This window comes from Callionymus lyra, chromosome 1 (genome assembly GCF_982586985.1).
Source record: "Callionymus lyra chromosome 1, fCalLyr1.hap1.1, whole genome shotgun sequence".
NCBI lineage: Eukaryota > Metazoa > Chordata > Actinopteri > Syngnathiformes > Callionymidae > Callionymus > Callionymus lyra.
Window position 1 is genome coordinate 44,897,738 of NC_141818.1, and position 16,068 is coordinate 44,913,805.

Below are 16,068 nucleotides of genomic sequence, written 5' to 3' on the forward strand. Positions count from 1 at the left end.
ATAAATCCATCTTCCTTATAAATAGATTGAAATAAGACCACATTATTAGTAACTGTTGAAAAAGTTTATTTAAAAAGCCACAGACTATCATGACAAAAACTACAAACATGGCCGACCATTGCAGCAGGTTTTCACAGTCATGCTCCACAGTGCATACGTTGAGACCGACTCTTAATCTTACGAACACATTCGCCAACAATGAAGGAGAAGAATTGTCGGCGCTTATCGCTGAGGCGACATTGTAGGCACGTCGGTTTGACATCTTTTTTTATATATTAACGTGTACAATAATCTTCTCACGTCTACAGAATGAGGACTTCCCGGCTTCTCATTGGACGCGACGGAGACATGATGATGTCATCGGAATCATCGGAGTCCACCGCCTCGGCCTCATCCGGAATCCATCTGGAACGGGGAAGTTCTTCTTGGACTACAAGAGGAGACACATGTCGAGAGGTAAGTTTTGCGTTCGATGGGTTCCCAGAGACGAACTTAAAAAAAGGACTTTGTGTTATATACAGTTTTTCTGTCAGAAAATTCAACATTACTCCCAGAATCGTGGCATTGGAACAGCAGGAAAAAGTCCATTTAAATCATGACCCCAGTAGAATTACAGGCGGGTTTAAATGAACATTTGTCGGCACATCCTTAATATATCAAATAAAATAAATCACTTCCTTTGACCGTGACGTATTATAATAATATATCGTTTTTAAAATGAAAGGAATCAAGTGCCAGAAGTCACATGAAAACATTTGATTCATGTTTAATTTATCCAATTGTAGTTGTTGAGCTTTATTAAGTTGGTGATTTTTAATCGAGATCTCGTGATTAGAGTCACGAGTTACTACGTCACATCTCTATTGCGGCGTAGAGACTTTTACAACTAAAGGAAATAAGGTTTTACAAGAAAATCACGGAGGTTTGTGACGCATGGACTTTATCTACGGATTAAATTAAGACCAGAAACGTTTTTTAATTTCAATCGTATAAAAAGGGATAAGTCTCAGAAAAACAACAATATAATATTTTAAAAGTAAATTTTGGCCTTTAATAAAATATTATTAGTTTTTTCTTACGCTTATTTTGACCCATTTAATACTCGATATTCATCCTTTCATGATGATAGACGTTGTTCCGGTTTGCTGTAAATCTAGCCAATCACGGGAGGCCTGACGCAATATTAACCAATCAGAAGCAACAAAAGGCGGGTCTATCTGTCATTACAGCAACACTTGTCTAACACATTCGGGATTCTTCACTCGCTACACTTTACAGTAAATTCCCCAAGAAATTATTAATTAAATCATAAAAACAAAAATGAACTTCATAAGTAAGTAAGTTATTAAGTAATTTGTATTTGTATAGCGCTTTTCCAGACCAGAGTCACAAAGCACTTAAACAATCAAAACAACACTCACTAAAATATATACTTTACAGGTCAAGATAAAACTGATAACAACACAGGAGTTCCAGAAAATCACAAGGAAAAGCACAAATAAAGATGTTTCTTGAAGGAGTCAGTAGATCATCAAACACAGAGAAAGAGGAAGATCATTCCAAAGCTTCTGAACCGTGTTCAGGAACCATCAGTAGATTCTGATCCACAGACCTCAGAGCCCGAGCTGGGGTGTAAGGCTGGATCAGATCACTGATGGAAGGTCTGACCATGAATAGATCTGAAAGTAAGAACCAGAATTTTAAAATTGATCCTGAAAGAAACTGGCAGCCAGTGAAGAGTTTTAAGGATCGGAGAAATGTAAGTTCTTCTAGTGGAGCATTATATGTGTGTGAAGAATGCTGTTGAGATATGAAATAACCAGTAGCATGTTCAATAAGTTTATACTCGTAAATATGACACTAAAGGAGTCTCACCAAACTTCAACCTCACCGCACGTCACAGATAAAATAACATATATATTTAATATATTTATTTATTTATATTAATTTATATTTATATTCATATCAAATACAGTGATTCAGACCCTATAGTTGAATTTTAAATTGCCTGGAAGAGTTCCAAATGGCGATCTGTGCCTGTAGGAATCAAACTTCCCACGCCTGCTCCACGAGCTACTCCTTAAATCTTGATTTGGGTCGCTGTATGAACCCGGGTTAAGATGACGGATGCTAGTAAGTCTCTCTTATGCTCCAGCTGTAAAAGCCACCGGCCCGACCTGGAACCAGGAAGTGGTGGAGTGTAAGAGCCCAGACGACGCTGATGCGTGATAATCTAATGCACGCTGGTCTGAGGTGGAGCTGGGAATGAAATGAAGGGTAAGGAAGATCCATCAGAGCTCTTTAAGGAGTCGAGATGACGGATCCAGTATCATTCAGGGCTGACCTTGTTCGACACCAATGATACAGACAGACGCGGTCAGTGTCACTGTAATACTAATTCTGTAATACACATGTATGTGCCTCTGTAATACACATGTATGTGCCTCTGTAATACACATTTATGTGCCTCTGTTATATACATGCATGTGCCTCTGTAATACACATGTATGTGCCTCTGTAATACACATTTATGTGCCTCTGTAATACACATGTATGTGCCTCTGTAATACACATTTATGTGCCTCTGTAATATACATGTATGTGCCTCTGTAATACACATGTATGTGCCTCTGTAATACACATTTATGTGCCTCTGTAATATACATGTATGTGCCTCTGTAATACACATGTATGTGCCTCTGTAATACACATGTATGTGCCTCTGTAATACACATGTATGTGCCTCTGTAATACACATGTATGTGCCTCTGTAATACACATGCATGTGCCTCTGTAATACACATGCATGTGCCTCTGTAATACACATGCATGTGCCTCTGTAATACACATGTATGTGCCTCTGTAATACACATGCATGTGCCTCTGTAATACACATGCATGTGCCTCTGTAATACACATGCATGTGCCTCTGTAATACACATGCATGTGCCTCTGTAATACACATGCATGTGCCTCTGTAATACACATGCATGTGCCTCTGTAATACACATGTATGTGCCTCTGTAATACACATGTATGTGCCTCTGTAATACACATGTATGTGCCTCTGTAATACACATGCATGTGCCTCTGTAATACACATGCATGTGCCTCTGTAATACACATGCATGTGCCTCTGTAATACACATTTATGTACCTCTGTAATACACATGTATGTGCCTCTGTAATACACATGTATGTGCCTCTGTAATACACATGTATGTACCTCTGTAATACACATGTATGTACCTCTGTAATACACATGTATGTACCTCTGTAATACACATTTATGTGCCTCTGTAATACACATTTATGTGCCTCTGTAATACACATTTATGTGCCTCTGTAATATACATTTATGTGCTTCCGTAATACATATTTATGTGCCTCTGTAATACACATGTATGTGCCTCTGTAATACACATGTATGTACCTCTGTAATACACATGTATGTGCCTCTGTAATACACATATCTGTACCTCTGTAATACACATGTATGTGCCTCTGTAATACACATGTATGTACCTCTGTAATACACATGTATGTGCCTCTGTAATACACATATCTGTACCTCTGTAATACACATGTATGTGCCTCTGTAATACACATGCATGTGCCTCTGTAATACACATGTATGTGCCTCTGTAATACACATGTATGTGCCTCTGTAATACACATGTATGTGCCTCTGTAATACACATGCATGTGCCTCTGTAATACACATGCATGTGCCTCTGTAATACACATGTATGTGCCTCTGTAATACACATGTATGTGCCTCTGTAATACACATGTATGTGCCTCTGTAATACACATGTATGTGCCTCTGTAATACACATTTATGTACCTCTGTAATACACATGTATGTGCCTCTGTAATACACATGTATGTGCCTCTGTAATACACATGTATGTGCCTCTGTAATACACATGTATGTGCCTCTGTAATACACATGTATGTGCCTCTGTAATACACATGTATGTACCTCTGTAATACACATGTATGTACCTCTGTAATACACATGTATGTACCTCTGTAATACACATTTATGTGCCTCTGTAATACACATTTATGTGCCTCTGTAATACACATTTATGTGCCTCTGTAATATACATGTATGTGCTTCCGTAATACATATTTATGTGCCTCTGTAATACACATGTATGTGCCTCTGTAATACACATGTATGTACCTCTGTAATACACATTTATGTACCTCTGTAATACACATGTATGTGCCTCTGTAATACACATGTATGTGCCTCTGTAATACACATATCTGTGCCTCTGTAATACACATGTATGTACCTCTGTAATACACATGTATGTACCTCTGTAATACACATGTATGTGCCTCTGTAATACACATATCTGTACCTCTGTAATACACATGTATGTGCCTCTGTAATACACATGTATGTACCTCTGTAATACACATGTATGTGCCTCTGTAATACACATATCTGTACCTCTGTAATACACATGTATGTACCTCTGTAATACACATGTATGTGCCTCTGTAATACACATATCTGTACCTCTGTAATACACATGTATGTACCTCTGTAATACACATGTATGTGCCTCTGTAATACACATATCTGTACCTCTGTAATACACATGTATGTGCCTCTGTAATACACATGTATGTACCTCTGTAATACACATGTATGTGCCTCTGTAATACACATATCTGTACCTCTGTAATACACATGTATGTGCCTCTGTAATACACATGTATGTACCTCTGTAATACACATGTATGTGCCTCTGTAATACACATGTATGTGCCTCTGTAATACATATGTATGTGCCTCTGTAATACACATGTATGTGCCTCTGTAATACACATGTATGTGCTTCTGTAATACACATGTATGTGCCTCTGTAATACACATGTATGTGCCTCTGTAATATACATGTATGTGCCTCTGTAATACACATGTATGTGCCTCTGTAATACACATGTATGTGCCTCTGTAATACACATGTATGTGCCTCTGTAATACACATGTATGTGCCTCTGTAATACACATGTATGTGCCTCTGTAATACACATGTATGTACCTCTGTAATACACATGTATGTGCCTCTGTAATATACATGTATGTGCCTCTGTAATACACATGTATGTGCCTCTGTAATACACATGTATGTACCTCTGTAATACACATGTATGTGCCTCTGTAATACACATGTATGTGCCTCTGTAATACACATGTATGTGCTTCTGTAATACACATGTATGTGCCTCTGTAATACACATGTATGTGCCTCTGTAATACACATGTATGTGCCTCTGTAATACACATGTATGTGCCTCTGTAATACACATGTATGTGCCTCTGTGCTTCTGTAATACATATTCATGTATTTCTGTGGCTTCCATATATTCAATTGTTTTTTTCTTGAGCCACCGAAGGTTTTTTTGAGGCATCTTCGAAAATATAAAAACATTAAGGAGCGAGATTTGTGTAAAAAAAACAAACATGACATTTTAAAACTTTAATTAACTTTGAGGAGATGCTAATTTAAAAGGTCAGCTCACCTGTGGTACTCTGAGGTCCCTGTGGTTTTCTCTGTGCAGGCGCTGGTAAAGCGGCTCCTGATGAAGGTGGCGTCGAGCTGGACGAACACACAAAATGCCAGGCTTTTAATCCAGTTATTCCGTCTTGAACAGTCTCAGTCCACTTGACTCACCTCTCTAGAAGTCTGCAGCGCTCCATGTGTCCCCTGAACACCGACTGGAGGGTCGTCCGGGCGACGGCGTCCGGACGTCCCGTCGATGAGTCACTGCTGAGGACCCGCCTCCCAACTACCTGGTTCTGTGCGTCTCGTTCCAGTTTCCCGAGCGCCGCCTCTCTGTAGAGGTGAGCTCTCAACGCCGCCTGCAGCCTGACAAGCACCTGAAAGACGGCAAACGCTAAAACACCTTCATCGTTCATCGACGTGATCGCCTACCCTCTTCCTGTGTCTCCTCCAGTTCCTCTGGACCACCCTCGCCGCTCCGTCTCGTTCGCTCTCTGACCCGTTCTTATCCTGCTCCTCATCGTCTCCTGGTCCCGGAGCTGGTCCCGGAGCTGGTCCCGGAGCTGGTCCCGGAGCTGGTCCCGGAGCTGGTCCCTCCTCCGCACCCGTCCCTCTCTGCTGGTTCTGGAGAGTGACGGACAGTTGGCCTTGGTTCTCCTCCAGGGCCTGGATCCGTGCACTCAACTCCTTCAGCTCCTGCCTGAGGAGCACAAGAGGACACGTTGGATGAAAAAAGACATAAGCGAGTCATTTGACCCTTTGGATTTATTCAACAAAATAATGTTATAATATAATGATGCAAACAATTCTGTACATATTATTAAATTAAATGTATTTTATTTTTTAAAGGGCAACTAATGATTTGATTTAAGTGTCTCTTAAATAGATGTTCTAATCTATTGTATCATCATCATCATCATCTTAAGCTCCAGGAAAACACTTTGTTTGTCTGGAGATGAAATCTTGTTTACCATAACCACACCCACTCTACTGGGATTGGTTAAACATCAAGGTTTGTCACCGCGGATCATCCATCCCAGAAGTCTCCACCTCCAAGGGACTTGTTGTATAAACAAAGTGAGGCGTGATTACAGCTGTCTGAAGGAGGAGTGAAGCTATTATTACGTCATAATAGACTCTGCTCTTGTAACCTCTCGTTCGCCCAGATTTCAGAGTAACTTTACAAAGAAATACGTTCAAAACATGGTCATGATGAGGGACTTACTGCGTCTTGGAGAGGAAGATTCAACGTTTGAAACATGGGAGTCAGGAGAGTTGGGTTTTCACATGAGTTGCCATTTAATAATTATAGTTATTTATTTGCCATTTTACGGTAAGGTCTCTGATTTTATTTCACATTATAATATTGGAATATTCAGTTTGTTGTACAACACTAAAAATAAAAGTTCACTTAAATCAAATTAATGAATGTCCATGTTCATATGGTGACATAAACAAAATGCATGTATTAATGATAATATAAGGGACAAATTATCAAAGTCAACAATTATAAAGGACACCTGCAATAACGTTAAAATGATGTCGAAGGAAAATGTAATTTATCGTTTGGTGAAAAAGATAAAACGCTGAGATAACAGTTTGGTAAATGAACATTTTATATGGTTGTAATTTTAGCTGCGAAAACGATTGTGGCCCCTGGTGGGATTGGGTTTTGAAGAAGAAAAAAGGTTAATGTAATGATTAAAAACGTTAAAATAAGAAGAGTAACACGTGGGTGCATGAATGTGATGAAGGAACACATAAAGAAGATGTTTCGGTCCTGAAATGAACATTCTTTTTTTGACCGTTTATTTGTTTGTGTCTTTGTTGTGAGATTTTCATTTATTGCTGCCTTTTTAATCAGATTCTTTTTGTGACTGTTTTTTAAATTCAACCAAAACATGTTTTTCCTGTAATTTTAAAGTGAATTAACAATAGCATCATCCTTCCTTGAAACTCTTTCATTGAGTCAAGTCGTTTCTTCCTCCATGTGTCAAAACACAGAAATGTCAATGTAAATCAAAGTATTTTTCACTACATACACATACTCATGTTGTTGCTCTTTACTTTTCTCCTCAGTTTTCCATCGCTCTCTCTCTTCATCAACGTCCTCATGCTCTGATCTTAACCGCCCAAGTTCATCTCTAGAAAAGAAGCGACACCATTTCACTCCATACGTTACAATCGCAGAGAACAAGTCTGCAGATCACGCACTCGTTCACCGAGAGTCGATCCTGGAGCTCCAACTTCTCCGCTTCCAATTGGCCGAGACGTTCCCTCAAAACATCGAGCTCATCGTCTTCCTCCGTCTGCGTTCCCACGGATACCCCTGCTGCCTCTGTTGCCATGGCGATCGCCTCCAGGTTTTCACTGGCCGAGGTCTGCACCTCCTGGTCCAATCGGCTGTGGCTCCTCGGCACGTGGGCGTGTCTCCTGTTATTTACTAGTCTCTGATTGGTGGATGGGAGAACCTGGTTTAGGGCACAGTGGCGCAGGTTACTCTTGCATCTTCTTACCTTCTCGACTTCAAGCAGCCGCCGCAACAGACGCTGTTTACTCCACTCTCTATAACCTGGAAGCACATTATGGAATTAGTTATCCATGGACTGCAGTTGCTTTTGAAACATGAAAGCATGGGGAAATAGAAAAGGATTTAGAATAATTTATTTTGTTTGTATTTGACTGACTGACCAAGGAGTACTCAATATTTAGTCGAGTCATCAAATCTCAACATATATATATTTTTAAATTCTATAAAACAGGGATGGGCAACTAAAGTCACAGAGGGGCCATGATATGAACTATGACTTTTGTGATGTGAAACCCTTCATATTATATAGATTCATTACACATAGAGTGAAACATTTCAAATATTTATTCCTTGAAATGTTGATAATTGTGGCTTAAAGATAATGAAAACCCAAAATTCAGTGTGTCAGAAAATTGGAATATTACATAGAACCAATGGAAAAAAAAAGGATATTTTAAACAGAAAATGCTTCTTAAAAGTGTGTTCATTTCCATGCACTCAATACTTGGTTGTTCCTCCTTTTGCTTGAATTACTGCATCAATGCGTGGCATTGGAAGCCATCATCAGCGTGTGTCGCTGCTCAGGTGTAATGGAAGGTTGCTTTGATAGCAGCCTTCAGGTCATTGTTGGGTCTGGTGTGTCTCATCTTCCTCTTGACAAGACCCCACACATTCTCTATGGGGTTCGGATCCGGTGAGGCCAATCAGGCGCAGTAACGCCATGAATTGAACCAGCTTTTGGTTCCTTTGGCAGCGTTATCACTGAGGATTGGAGAGGCACAGAATCCATGTTGCTTGAAGTCCAGTGTGAAGTTTCCACGGTCAGTGATGATTTTGTGGAGCCATGTCATCTGCTGGTGTGTTTTCTCAAGTGCAGTCAACACAACCATCTACCAGGAACATCAAGAGCACTTCATGCTTCCTTCAGCTGACAAGCTTCATACGAGATGCCGATTTCATTTTCCAGCAGGACTTGGCACCTGCCCACACTGCCCAAGGTCAAAGACACTGCATTTTGGGGTTTTCATTATCTATAAGCCACAATCATCAACATTTCAAGGAGCAAATGTTTGAAATGTTTCACTCTAAGTGTAATGAATCTGTGAGTTTTACATTCTGAAATGAGAAACAAAAAATATTAAACTTGTTCATGATATTCTCATTTTTTGCGATGTACCTGTAATCCTGTGTCTGACCATAAATATAACCACAACACTTTGGTTTTCGCTCCCATTTTTAATGAGATAAACTCAAAAGATCTAAAATATTTTCTACAAACACAAAATAACAATTTCTCTCAAATATTGTTCACAAATCTGTCTGAGGCCCTATTCGCACAGGATAAGTAATACCTGGGGACCTCGGTGTTTTGTGAATATTTGTTTTCACGCATAGGTGTCCATGCGAGGTAGGGGGTCGTAATTAATAAGACCACTTGTGAAGATTTCCACCGCAGCCTCCATTCTTCTATACCAGTAGCATTGAGATACAGGTGTGAAAGGTGTGTTATTACTGAAAGACACTTGTTGTGTTGAATGTTCATTTCTCTACCATAAGCCGTCTCTCAAAAGGCGTTTCGGAGAATTTGGCCGTAAATTCAACCAGAACTCACAACCGCGGACCACGTGTAACCGCACCAGCCCAGGACCTCCAAGATCTTCTGAGACCAGCCACTCAGTAGACAATCTTTTGCATCTTTTAGTTCATCTTTCTTTTTTTTATTCCATGCCTTTTTATAAATATGTTAACATGTTTGAAAAAGGAAAAAAAAGATATGATGCACAGAAACTCGTTGAGGGAGAAAATGTACTCGGTTCAGTTAAAAGCTTGTTCATTCATTCATTCATTTAGATAAATATAAAAAGCTGTGGTGGCAAAATGATAATAAACCAAAAGGCTTATTTTGTTTGGAAATGTGGTAACATTTCTTCAAATTTCATCTCAAAAAAACAAAAAGACAAGAGCTCTGGTCTCAACGCGGTTCACACCAACCTTTGCCTCCGTCAGCAGGACTCTCGATGTCCAGCTCCTCCCGGAGTTCCTCGTTCTCCTTCTGGAGTCGATTCAGATCCTCCGACAGACTCAGGACCGTCGAGCTCAGTGCCTTCTGCTGCCGTTGGGAACATTTACTCTCCGTGCGACTGCTGCGAACACGACACAAGGAAGTGGAAATATTCCTTTCAGTTAAGAAGCAAGCAATGACAACTAATACGAAACACTGTGGACTCATCGACACCCGCTTATTACCGTATTTTCCGCACTATTAGGCGTACCGGATTATAAGGCGCATAGAATAAAAGATAGGGTCAAACGTTTGACTGGGGTAAGTTATGCATCCACTAGATAAAGCTGTGCTAAAGGGAATGTCAACAAAACAGTCAGATAAAGTCAAACTTTATTAAGTGTTCTTACAACTCCGTTCACTACTATGGTAACGATGTTCAAATGATGTTTAAAAGACTTCAAGCAGCAGCGCGTGAGACTGGTGTTGTGAGCAGACAAATGTTGAGCGAGCAGCAGTGAAGTTGAGCGCGTGTATGACGGCTAGAGCGCACGTGTATGACATGTTAAACGCAAGCGTATGACTGGTTGAGTGCGCAGCAGAGTGATTTTGCGCCAAAAAAAATGTTTTGAGTGTACAACAACCAAGACACACTCGCTCAAACCGGTGGCAGTAATCTTACTCCATAGACATCCACCATGATGTGACGTGCGTCGTAAAGCCGACCCCGTGATGACGCGATGACGCAATCGGCTCAGTCGGTGCAGAGTCATGAAAGTTTTTTTAAACAAGTCACCCACCAGGTAATGTTCGTATATAAGGCGCTCCGGATTATAAGGCGCACTGTTATTTTTTGAGAAAATTAAAGGCTTTTAAGTGCACCTAATGGTGCGGAAAATACGGTCCCCTTTTTTTCCTTAGAAACCCACCTTTTCTCTGATGTCTCCAGCAGGATCTTCAAATGCTGGATCTGAAAGGAAAATGGCATTTTCCACGTTAAATCACGTGTGAAATCGACTACACTGAAGTCAATCTTGGACGGGAATCAAACCTCCTCAAAGTAGGATTTCACCGTAATCTTCAGCTCCTCCAGGTGGGTAGCCCTCAACTCGCCCTGCAGCTTACTGTAGAGTCGTTTAAGAATCACTGTTATCATCAACATGTGACAAAGAAGCGAGGCGTCATCTCACCTCAGAGCGTTTTCTTTCTCTCGACACTGCTGCTCCAGTTTGAGGATCCTCTGCTTCAGTCCGTTCAGAATCTTCACCAAGGAGAGTCAATTAAAAACATAGTTGGAGGGTTGAATTCTAATCCTCCACTCACCACACTGCCCTCCTTCTTCTTATCCACCAGACTACGGGTGTATTCAGACCCCTGCGCAACACCACAAGTCGAATTTAGAGCCAGAAAAATAGGGTGAAGACGGGATGAACGTTCATACTTTGGTGGGGTCAAGAAGTTCCTCCAGCTGTTTCTCTCTTCTGGCGTTGTCCTCTTCCAGGCGTCGGAGTTTGACCTGCATTTTTCGGTTGTCGGCTTTCTGCACGTGAAGGCTCTGAGTAGAACGAGAAACGGGGGATATTGGCGACAACAATGACTTTTTTTAAATTTGGGAAAAGAAATCAAACTTGGCAAGTCATGCCATTTCCTTATCGTGACCGAAACCTTGAACCATACAGTGGTTTAAGATTCATTCTCTTGATGAAATTAATAAACTTTAAACCTACATTTTACTTGGATAGTTAAGAGATTCAGATGTGACACAATAGACACAAAAAAAATCCCAATATACAGTATATATAATCCCAATATTACATTTAAAGATGGTGTTAGCAGGAGCTTGCAAGAAACAATGCTGCATTCCAGTGGTGTCAGAATTCGCCAGCCTCTAGCAGTGTTCTTTAGCAACCCTAAAACTATGTTTTGTAACCAACAACATATTTGGCGCCACAGCCATGAAGAGGATGTTTTTTATTTATTAAAAAAACACATAAATTAACCTTTTGAACCATCGATGGAAACTATGGTTCGGATGTAGTGTCAGATCTCCCCGATTCCATTGTTCTTAACCCTTGTGTTATCTCTGGGTCAAGGTGACCCGGTGGCCCGAAAACAAATGTGTTCGTGGTATCCCTTGTGTTGGCTCTGGGTCAAGGTAAACGACCTCCACCACTGCATACGTGTTTCTGGAGGCCAAGGAAGTGTTTCCCAGACGCGCTCTCAAGGAGAAACTTAAGAATAAGCCAAAGATGCTTCGTAAGAAGCTATTAGTGGGCTTCGGCCTCTCTGAGTTCACTTTTTATGTGTAGTTGTTAAAAAGCCCAAACATTTTACATCTTTTACCTGGTTTGTTGGAGTTGAAACCGTTTCAACTTTCAAACCGTTCAATTTTTCATTATAAAATTCCTACACCCTTGAATGCATCGTTGGCGTAAGATCGATGTGCGTTGAAAGAGTTTAAGTTTAAGCGGGTCTTACGTTTCCTTCTTTGTGAAAGATCGTCTTAAGCGAAGAGCAACTCTGGGGAACTCGTCCTTCTCTGACAGCGTTCTTAAGAGCGCTGCTGAGAAGATCGTAACCCTTAAGAGCTTCTTAACGAATCGAGGAAACGTGGCTTATGACCTTATTGTAAGTTAAACAGAAATGTTATTTTCCTGTTTAATTAAACATAATGACATTTAGTCGTCCGTTGGAATAATTTAATAACCTACAAGATGAAGCGAGATGTGTTGACTTTCACCTTCTTTAGGCGGATGATCTCATCATACATGTCCTCCTTCTCTCTCGGGTCTCCTGCTCCGGACCTGAACCCTGCACCATAAGAAGAAAAAATTACAGCAAAATTTTCAAACTATCATTCTTCAAGTTCAACGGTGGCTTATTGGAAACCTTTTAAAACAAAATGTGTAACATCTTCTTCCTTACCATTAGTAGTCATGTGTAGATGTTTGTGCTTCTTCCAGGTGTCCTTCAATAGCTCTGGTGGACTATCACACTCTGACCTCAGGGTCTTTGACAGATCTTAGATGTAGAAAAAAAGAAACAAAAAAAAATCGAACTGGATAGGAAAAGACTTGCAAAATATAACAATTAAAACCAACCGTTGCATTCAAATGAGACCGACGATGCATCTGTTTTGTAAGCACTATCAAAGTAACGGCTGGCTGGTTGCTATGGCAACACTTAAGCATTTGAACGACCTTCCTCTCACTCTGTGTTTAATGGATCCACCGACTCCTTCATGAAGCAACTTGAGACCTTTGTGTTTGTGCTTTTTCTTAATTATCTTGGAGCTGCTGTGTTTGTCCTTGTGTTGTCTTGACTTTTTCAAGCTTTTTAATTTGTATGTATTCTTAACTGTGTATTGTTTTGTTGTGTTTGGTATAGAAAGAACCTTAACAAATATAAATTCCTTCCTTACTTAAATTGTTGTTATTATGATTAAAGAGCAATTGTACTTTCTCTTTTTGTGTACTTGTACTAAAAAATACTATTTTGGATGGTGTTGTCAGATATAACCATCAGCAACAATACCCACCACAACCTAATGACATTTTCAGGGCTCATATTTGGGGTTATTAGGGGTGTAAGTAAAATCGACATATTGATATAAATGGCAGTATTTTCATTCCCGATACTGTATTGATATTTAAAAAAAATTATAAATAAATATTGTTGTTATTGAAATAACATTTTATTCTAATTCAAAGTTATTAAATGTTTTATATTTCTATACTGTGTGTATAAAAGACAATCATTCAATGTTTTATTTTACAATTAACACTCAAATATTCACACTGTTTATTCATTTGTGTGCTGTAATTAAACCTCCGGCCACTAGATGGCAACATTAGTCATTTACTCCGTGACAAAGAAGCTAGAAAACCTGTGAAATGACAGCAGTGAGTGTAAAAGAAAGGAGGCACCAGAGTCCAGCAGCTTTTAAAGCTGATGTTTGGACTCATTTTAAAACAAAGTTTAAAGTTAAATTAAACACTGACATATACTGGATATTACATGTTGCTCCAGGTTGTTTGTTAATGAACTTCATTGTTAATATAAGTTTACATTTGTGTTCATATTTTGAGAAGCACTTTCCTTTCCCTTTGATTAGAAATGTATTTGTTCATTTATTTGTTGTAAAAGCCATAAAAACTGTTGTTTCTTTAAAAGAAACAATATATCATTGTTACTAAGTATCTCAATATATCGTATCGTCACACATGTATCGTGATACGTATCGTATCAGCAGATTCTTGCCAGTAAACAGCCTTAAGGGTTATGCATCTTCACTTGCGAAACTAATGCGTTACATATATCTGCTGCGTACCATGGCCGTTGCTGAGGGACGTGAGGCAACCGAAGCCCTTTACTCCCGAGAAGTCTCCTCTGGAGTCCTCTAAAGACGCCCCCGGGAGCCTCCAGGCCGACACCCCCGCTCTCCTGGTGCTCATGTTCAGGCTGTAGAGGTACGGGGACTCTTGACGCAAACAAGTACACGTTCAAGGATGAAGCCAAAAGTACAGGGAATATTTAGAACATGACGTCTTACTTGGATGAGGTTTTCCCGAAGACCTGTTTCTCCTGGTTACCTGTCCAAAGATCATTTTTTTTAAAAAAGCATGAAGGTAAAAAAGTCTTGTGTGACATCACAAAAAATACCTTCTGGGAGATATCGGGCGAGAAAACACCAGCGTCTTCATCCTGTTGAAGACGAAACAAGTCAATAAAATCGGTTACAAGACATCCAACTGTTACACGCTCTGGCCGAGGAAGCCGAGACGTTTCCCAGCCAGAGTGGAGAAGTTGAGGCTGCTTATTAACCGCCTCAAAAGAAAGCTTCATGGAGATAAGGTGTATTTTGAGGGAAAGACATGCAGTCAAAGAGTCACCAAAATAGTTTTGCACAAACTAAACAAACTAAAACGACAACAATAAGACTGATCAATTCATGTTTTAGGTTACGTTTAATGGAAATATGCCTCATTTTGATCTTTACATTGTAAATACATTCTTGCACTTTTAATATAATTGAAGATAAAAACGTCATTTTCATTTTCTCGTGTATAAAGTGTACAAACTAGAATCCCTGCTGAAGCTAAAAGACTCACCAGCTCCACACACTCCTCATCCGTCTGAACATCACTGGTCTCCGGTAACATCTTCGCACAACTTCCACCTCACATTTCCAGGATATATTCCTCTGAACTGGATTCAAACTGAAAAAACTTGACTTTATCCTCGGATTTCCTCCCTTCTGTTGCTCATGGAAGCGACAACAAAACCCATGTTAGCTTCGCTTCTGCACAGATTTACATCTATAAACGTCGTATTTTTGTCCAAGAAAAAAAGCGTGGAAACGATAAGAAAAAAAGACACAGATTGTTGGATAAAGACGTGCTAAGTTGCGGGAGTTGTGCAGATTTATTTCCCAGCAGTGTTGCGGTTGCGTTCGAGTCGTCTAGCAACAAGCAGCAGCAGCTGTTAGCTTCCGGAACGTAGCTTGTAGATGTTCGACGGCCTTTCAAAATAAAGGCACCTGAAACACATTTTTATCATCGATACCGTTTATTATTAATTACTATAAAATATGAAATATACTATTATTAACATAACACAATTACTTGAATCGTTTTACACTCAAATAAATATGTAAATTATTTTTGTATCCCCAATTCCTGAACCGGAAGTTACTTAATTTAGCAACTGCAGGAATTAAGTAGTACCTTTTAATTTTATTTTATTATTATTATTATTATTTTTTAAATTCTGGAGTCAAAATTAATTTTATTAACTGCCTTAAAGACTACTCTATATGGATATAAGTTATATTCTGACTCTTTAATAGAGGGCAAAAATAAAAAATGGTAAATACAATCTTAATAATTCAATCTTCACGTATTCACAAAGAATGTCATGTTATTTATAATAAATATTACTTTCAATCAATAGCTAAACGAATCGTTTTTTTTACTTCTTTAACACAAACGTTTACACGAGAATTATAT

At 39.4% G+C, this 16,068-nt stretch overlaps 1 protein-coding gene and 1 long non-coding RNA gene across 3 annotated transcripts in view; one reads left to right on the plus strand and one right to left on the minus strand.

Moving 5' to 3' along the window:
* LOC148089731 (uncharacterized) overlaps window positions 1–2,375 on the plus strand; it is a 22,647-nt gene extending 20,272 nt beyond the window's left edge. For both annotated transcript variants that reach the window (XR_015713434.1, XR_015713433.1), the window contains exons 2-3: window positions 309–456; window positions 2,156–2,375. This is a non-coding gene — a long non-coding RNA (uncharacterized LOC148089731). The remainder of the gene's footprint in view (window positions 1–308; window positions 457–2,155) is intronic.
* Window positions 50–15,511, minus strand: iqce (IQ motif containing E). Its single transcript, XM_087809677.1, has 19 exons — window positions 15,172–15,511; window positions 14,723–14,764; window positions 14,613–14,652; window positions 14,391–14,540; window positions 12,986–13,081; window positions 12,801–12,871; window positions 11,502–11,615; window positions 11,384–11,434; window positions 11,251–11,321; window positions 11,112–11,184; window positions 10,990–11,030; window positions 10,051–10,202; window positions 8,045–8,100; window positions 7,743–7,978; window positions 7,577–7,672; window positions 5,961–6,228; window positions 5,700–5,905; window positions 5,548–5,624; window positions 50–430 (listed from the first exon to the last, which is right to left on the minus strand). The coding sequence occupies exons 1-19, from the start codon at window positions 15,220–15,222 to the stop codon at window positions 303–305; spliced, it is 2,019 nt and encodes a 672-aa protein (XP_087665803.1). The 5' UTR covers window positions 15,223–15,511; the 3' UTR covers window positions 50–302.
* Window positions 15,512–16,068: the final 557 nt, after the last annotated feature.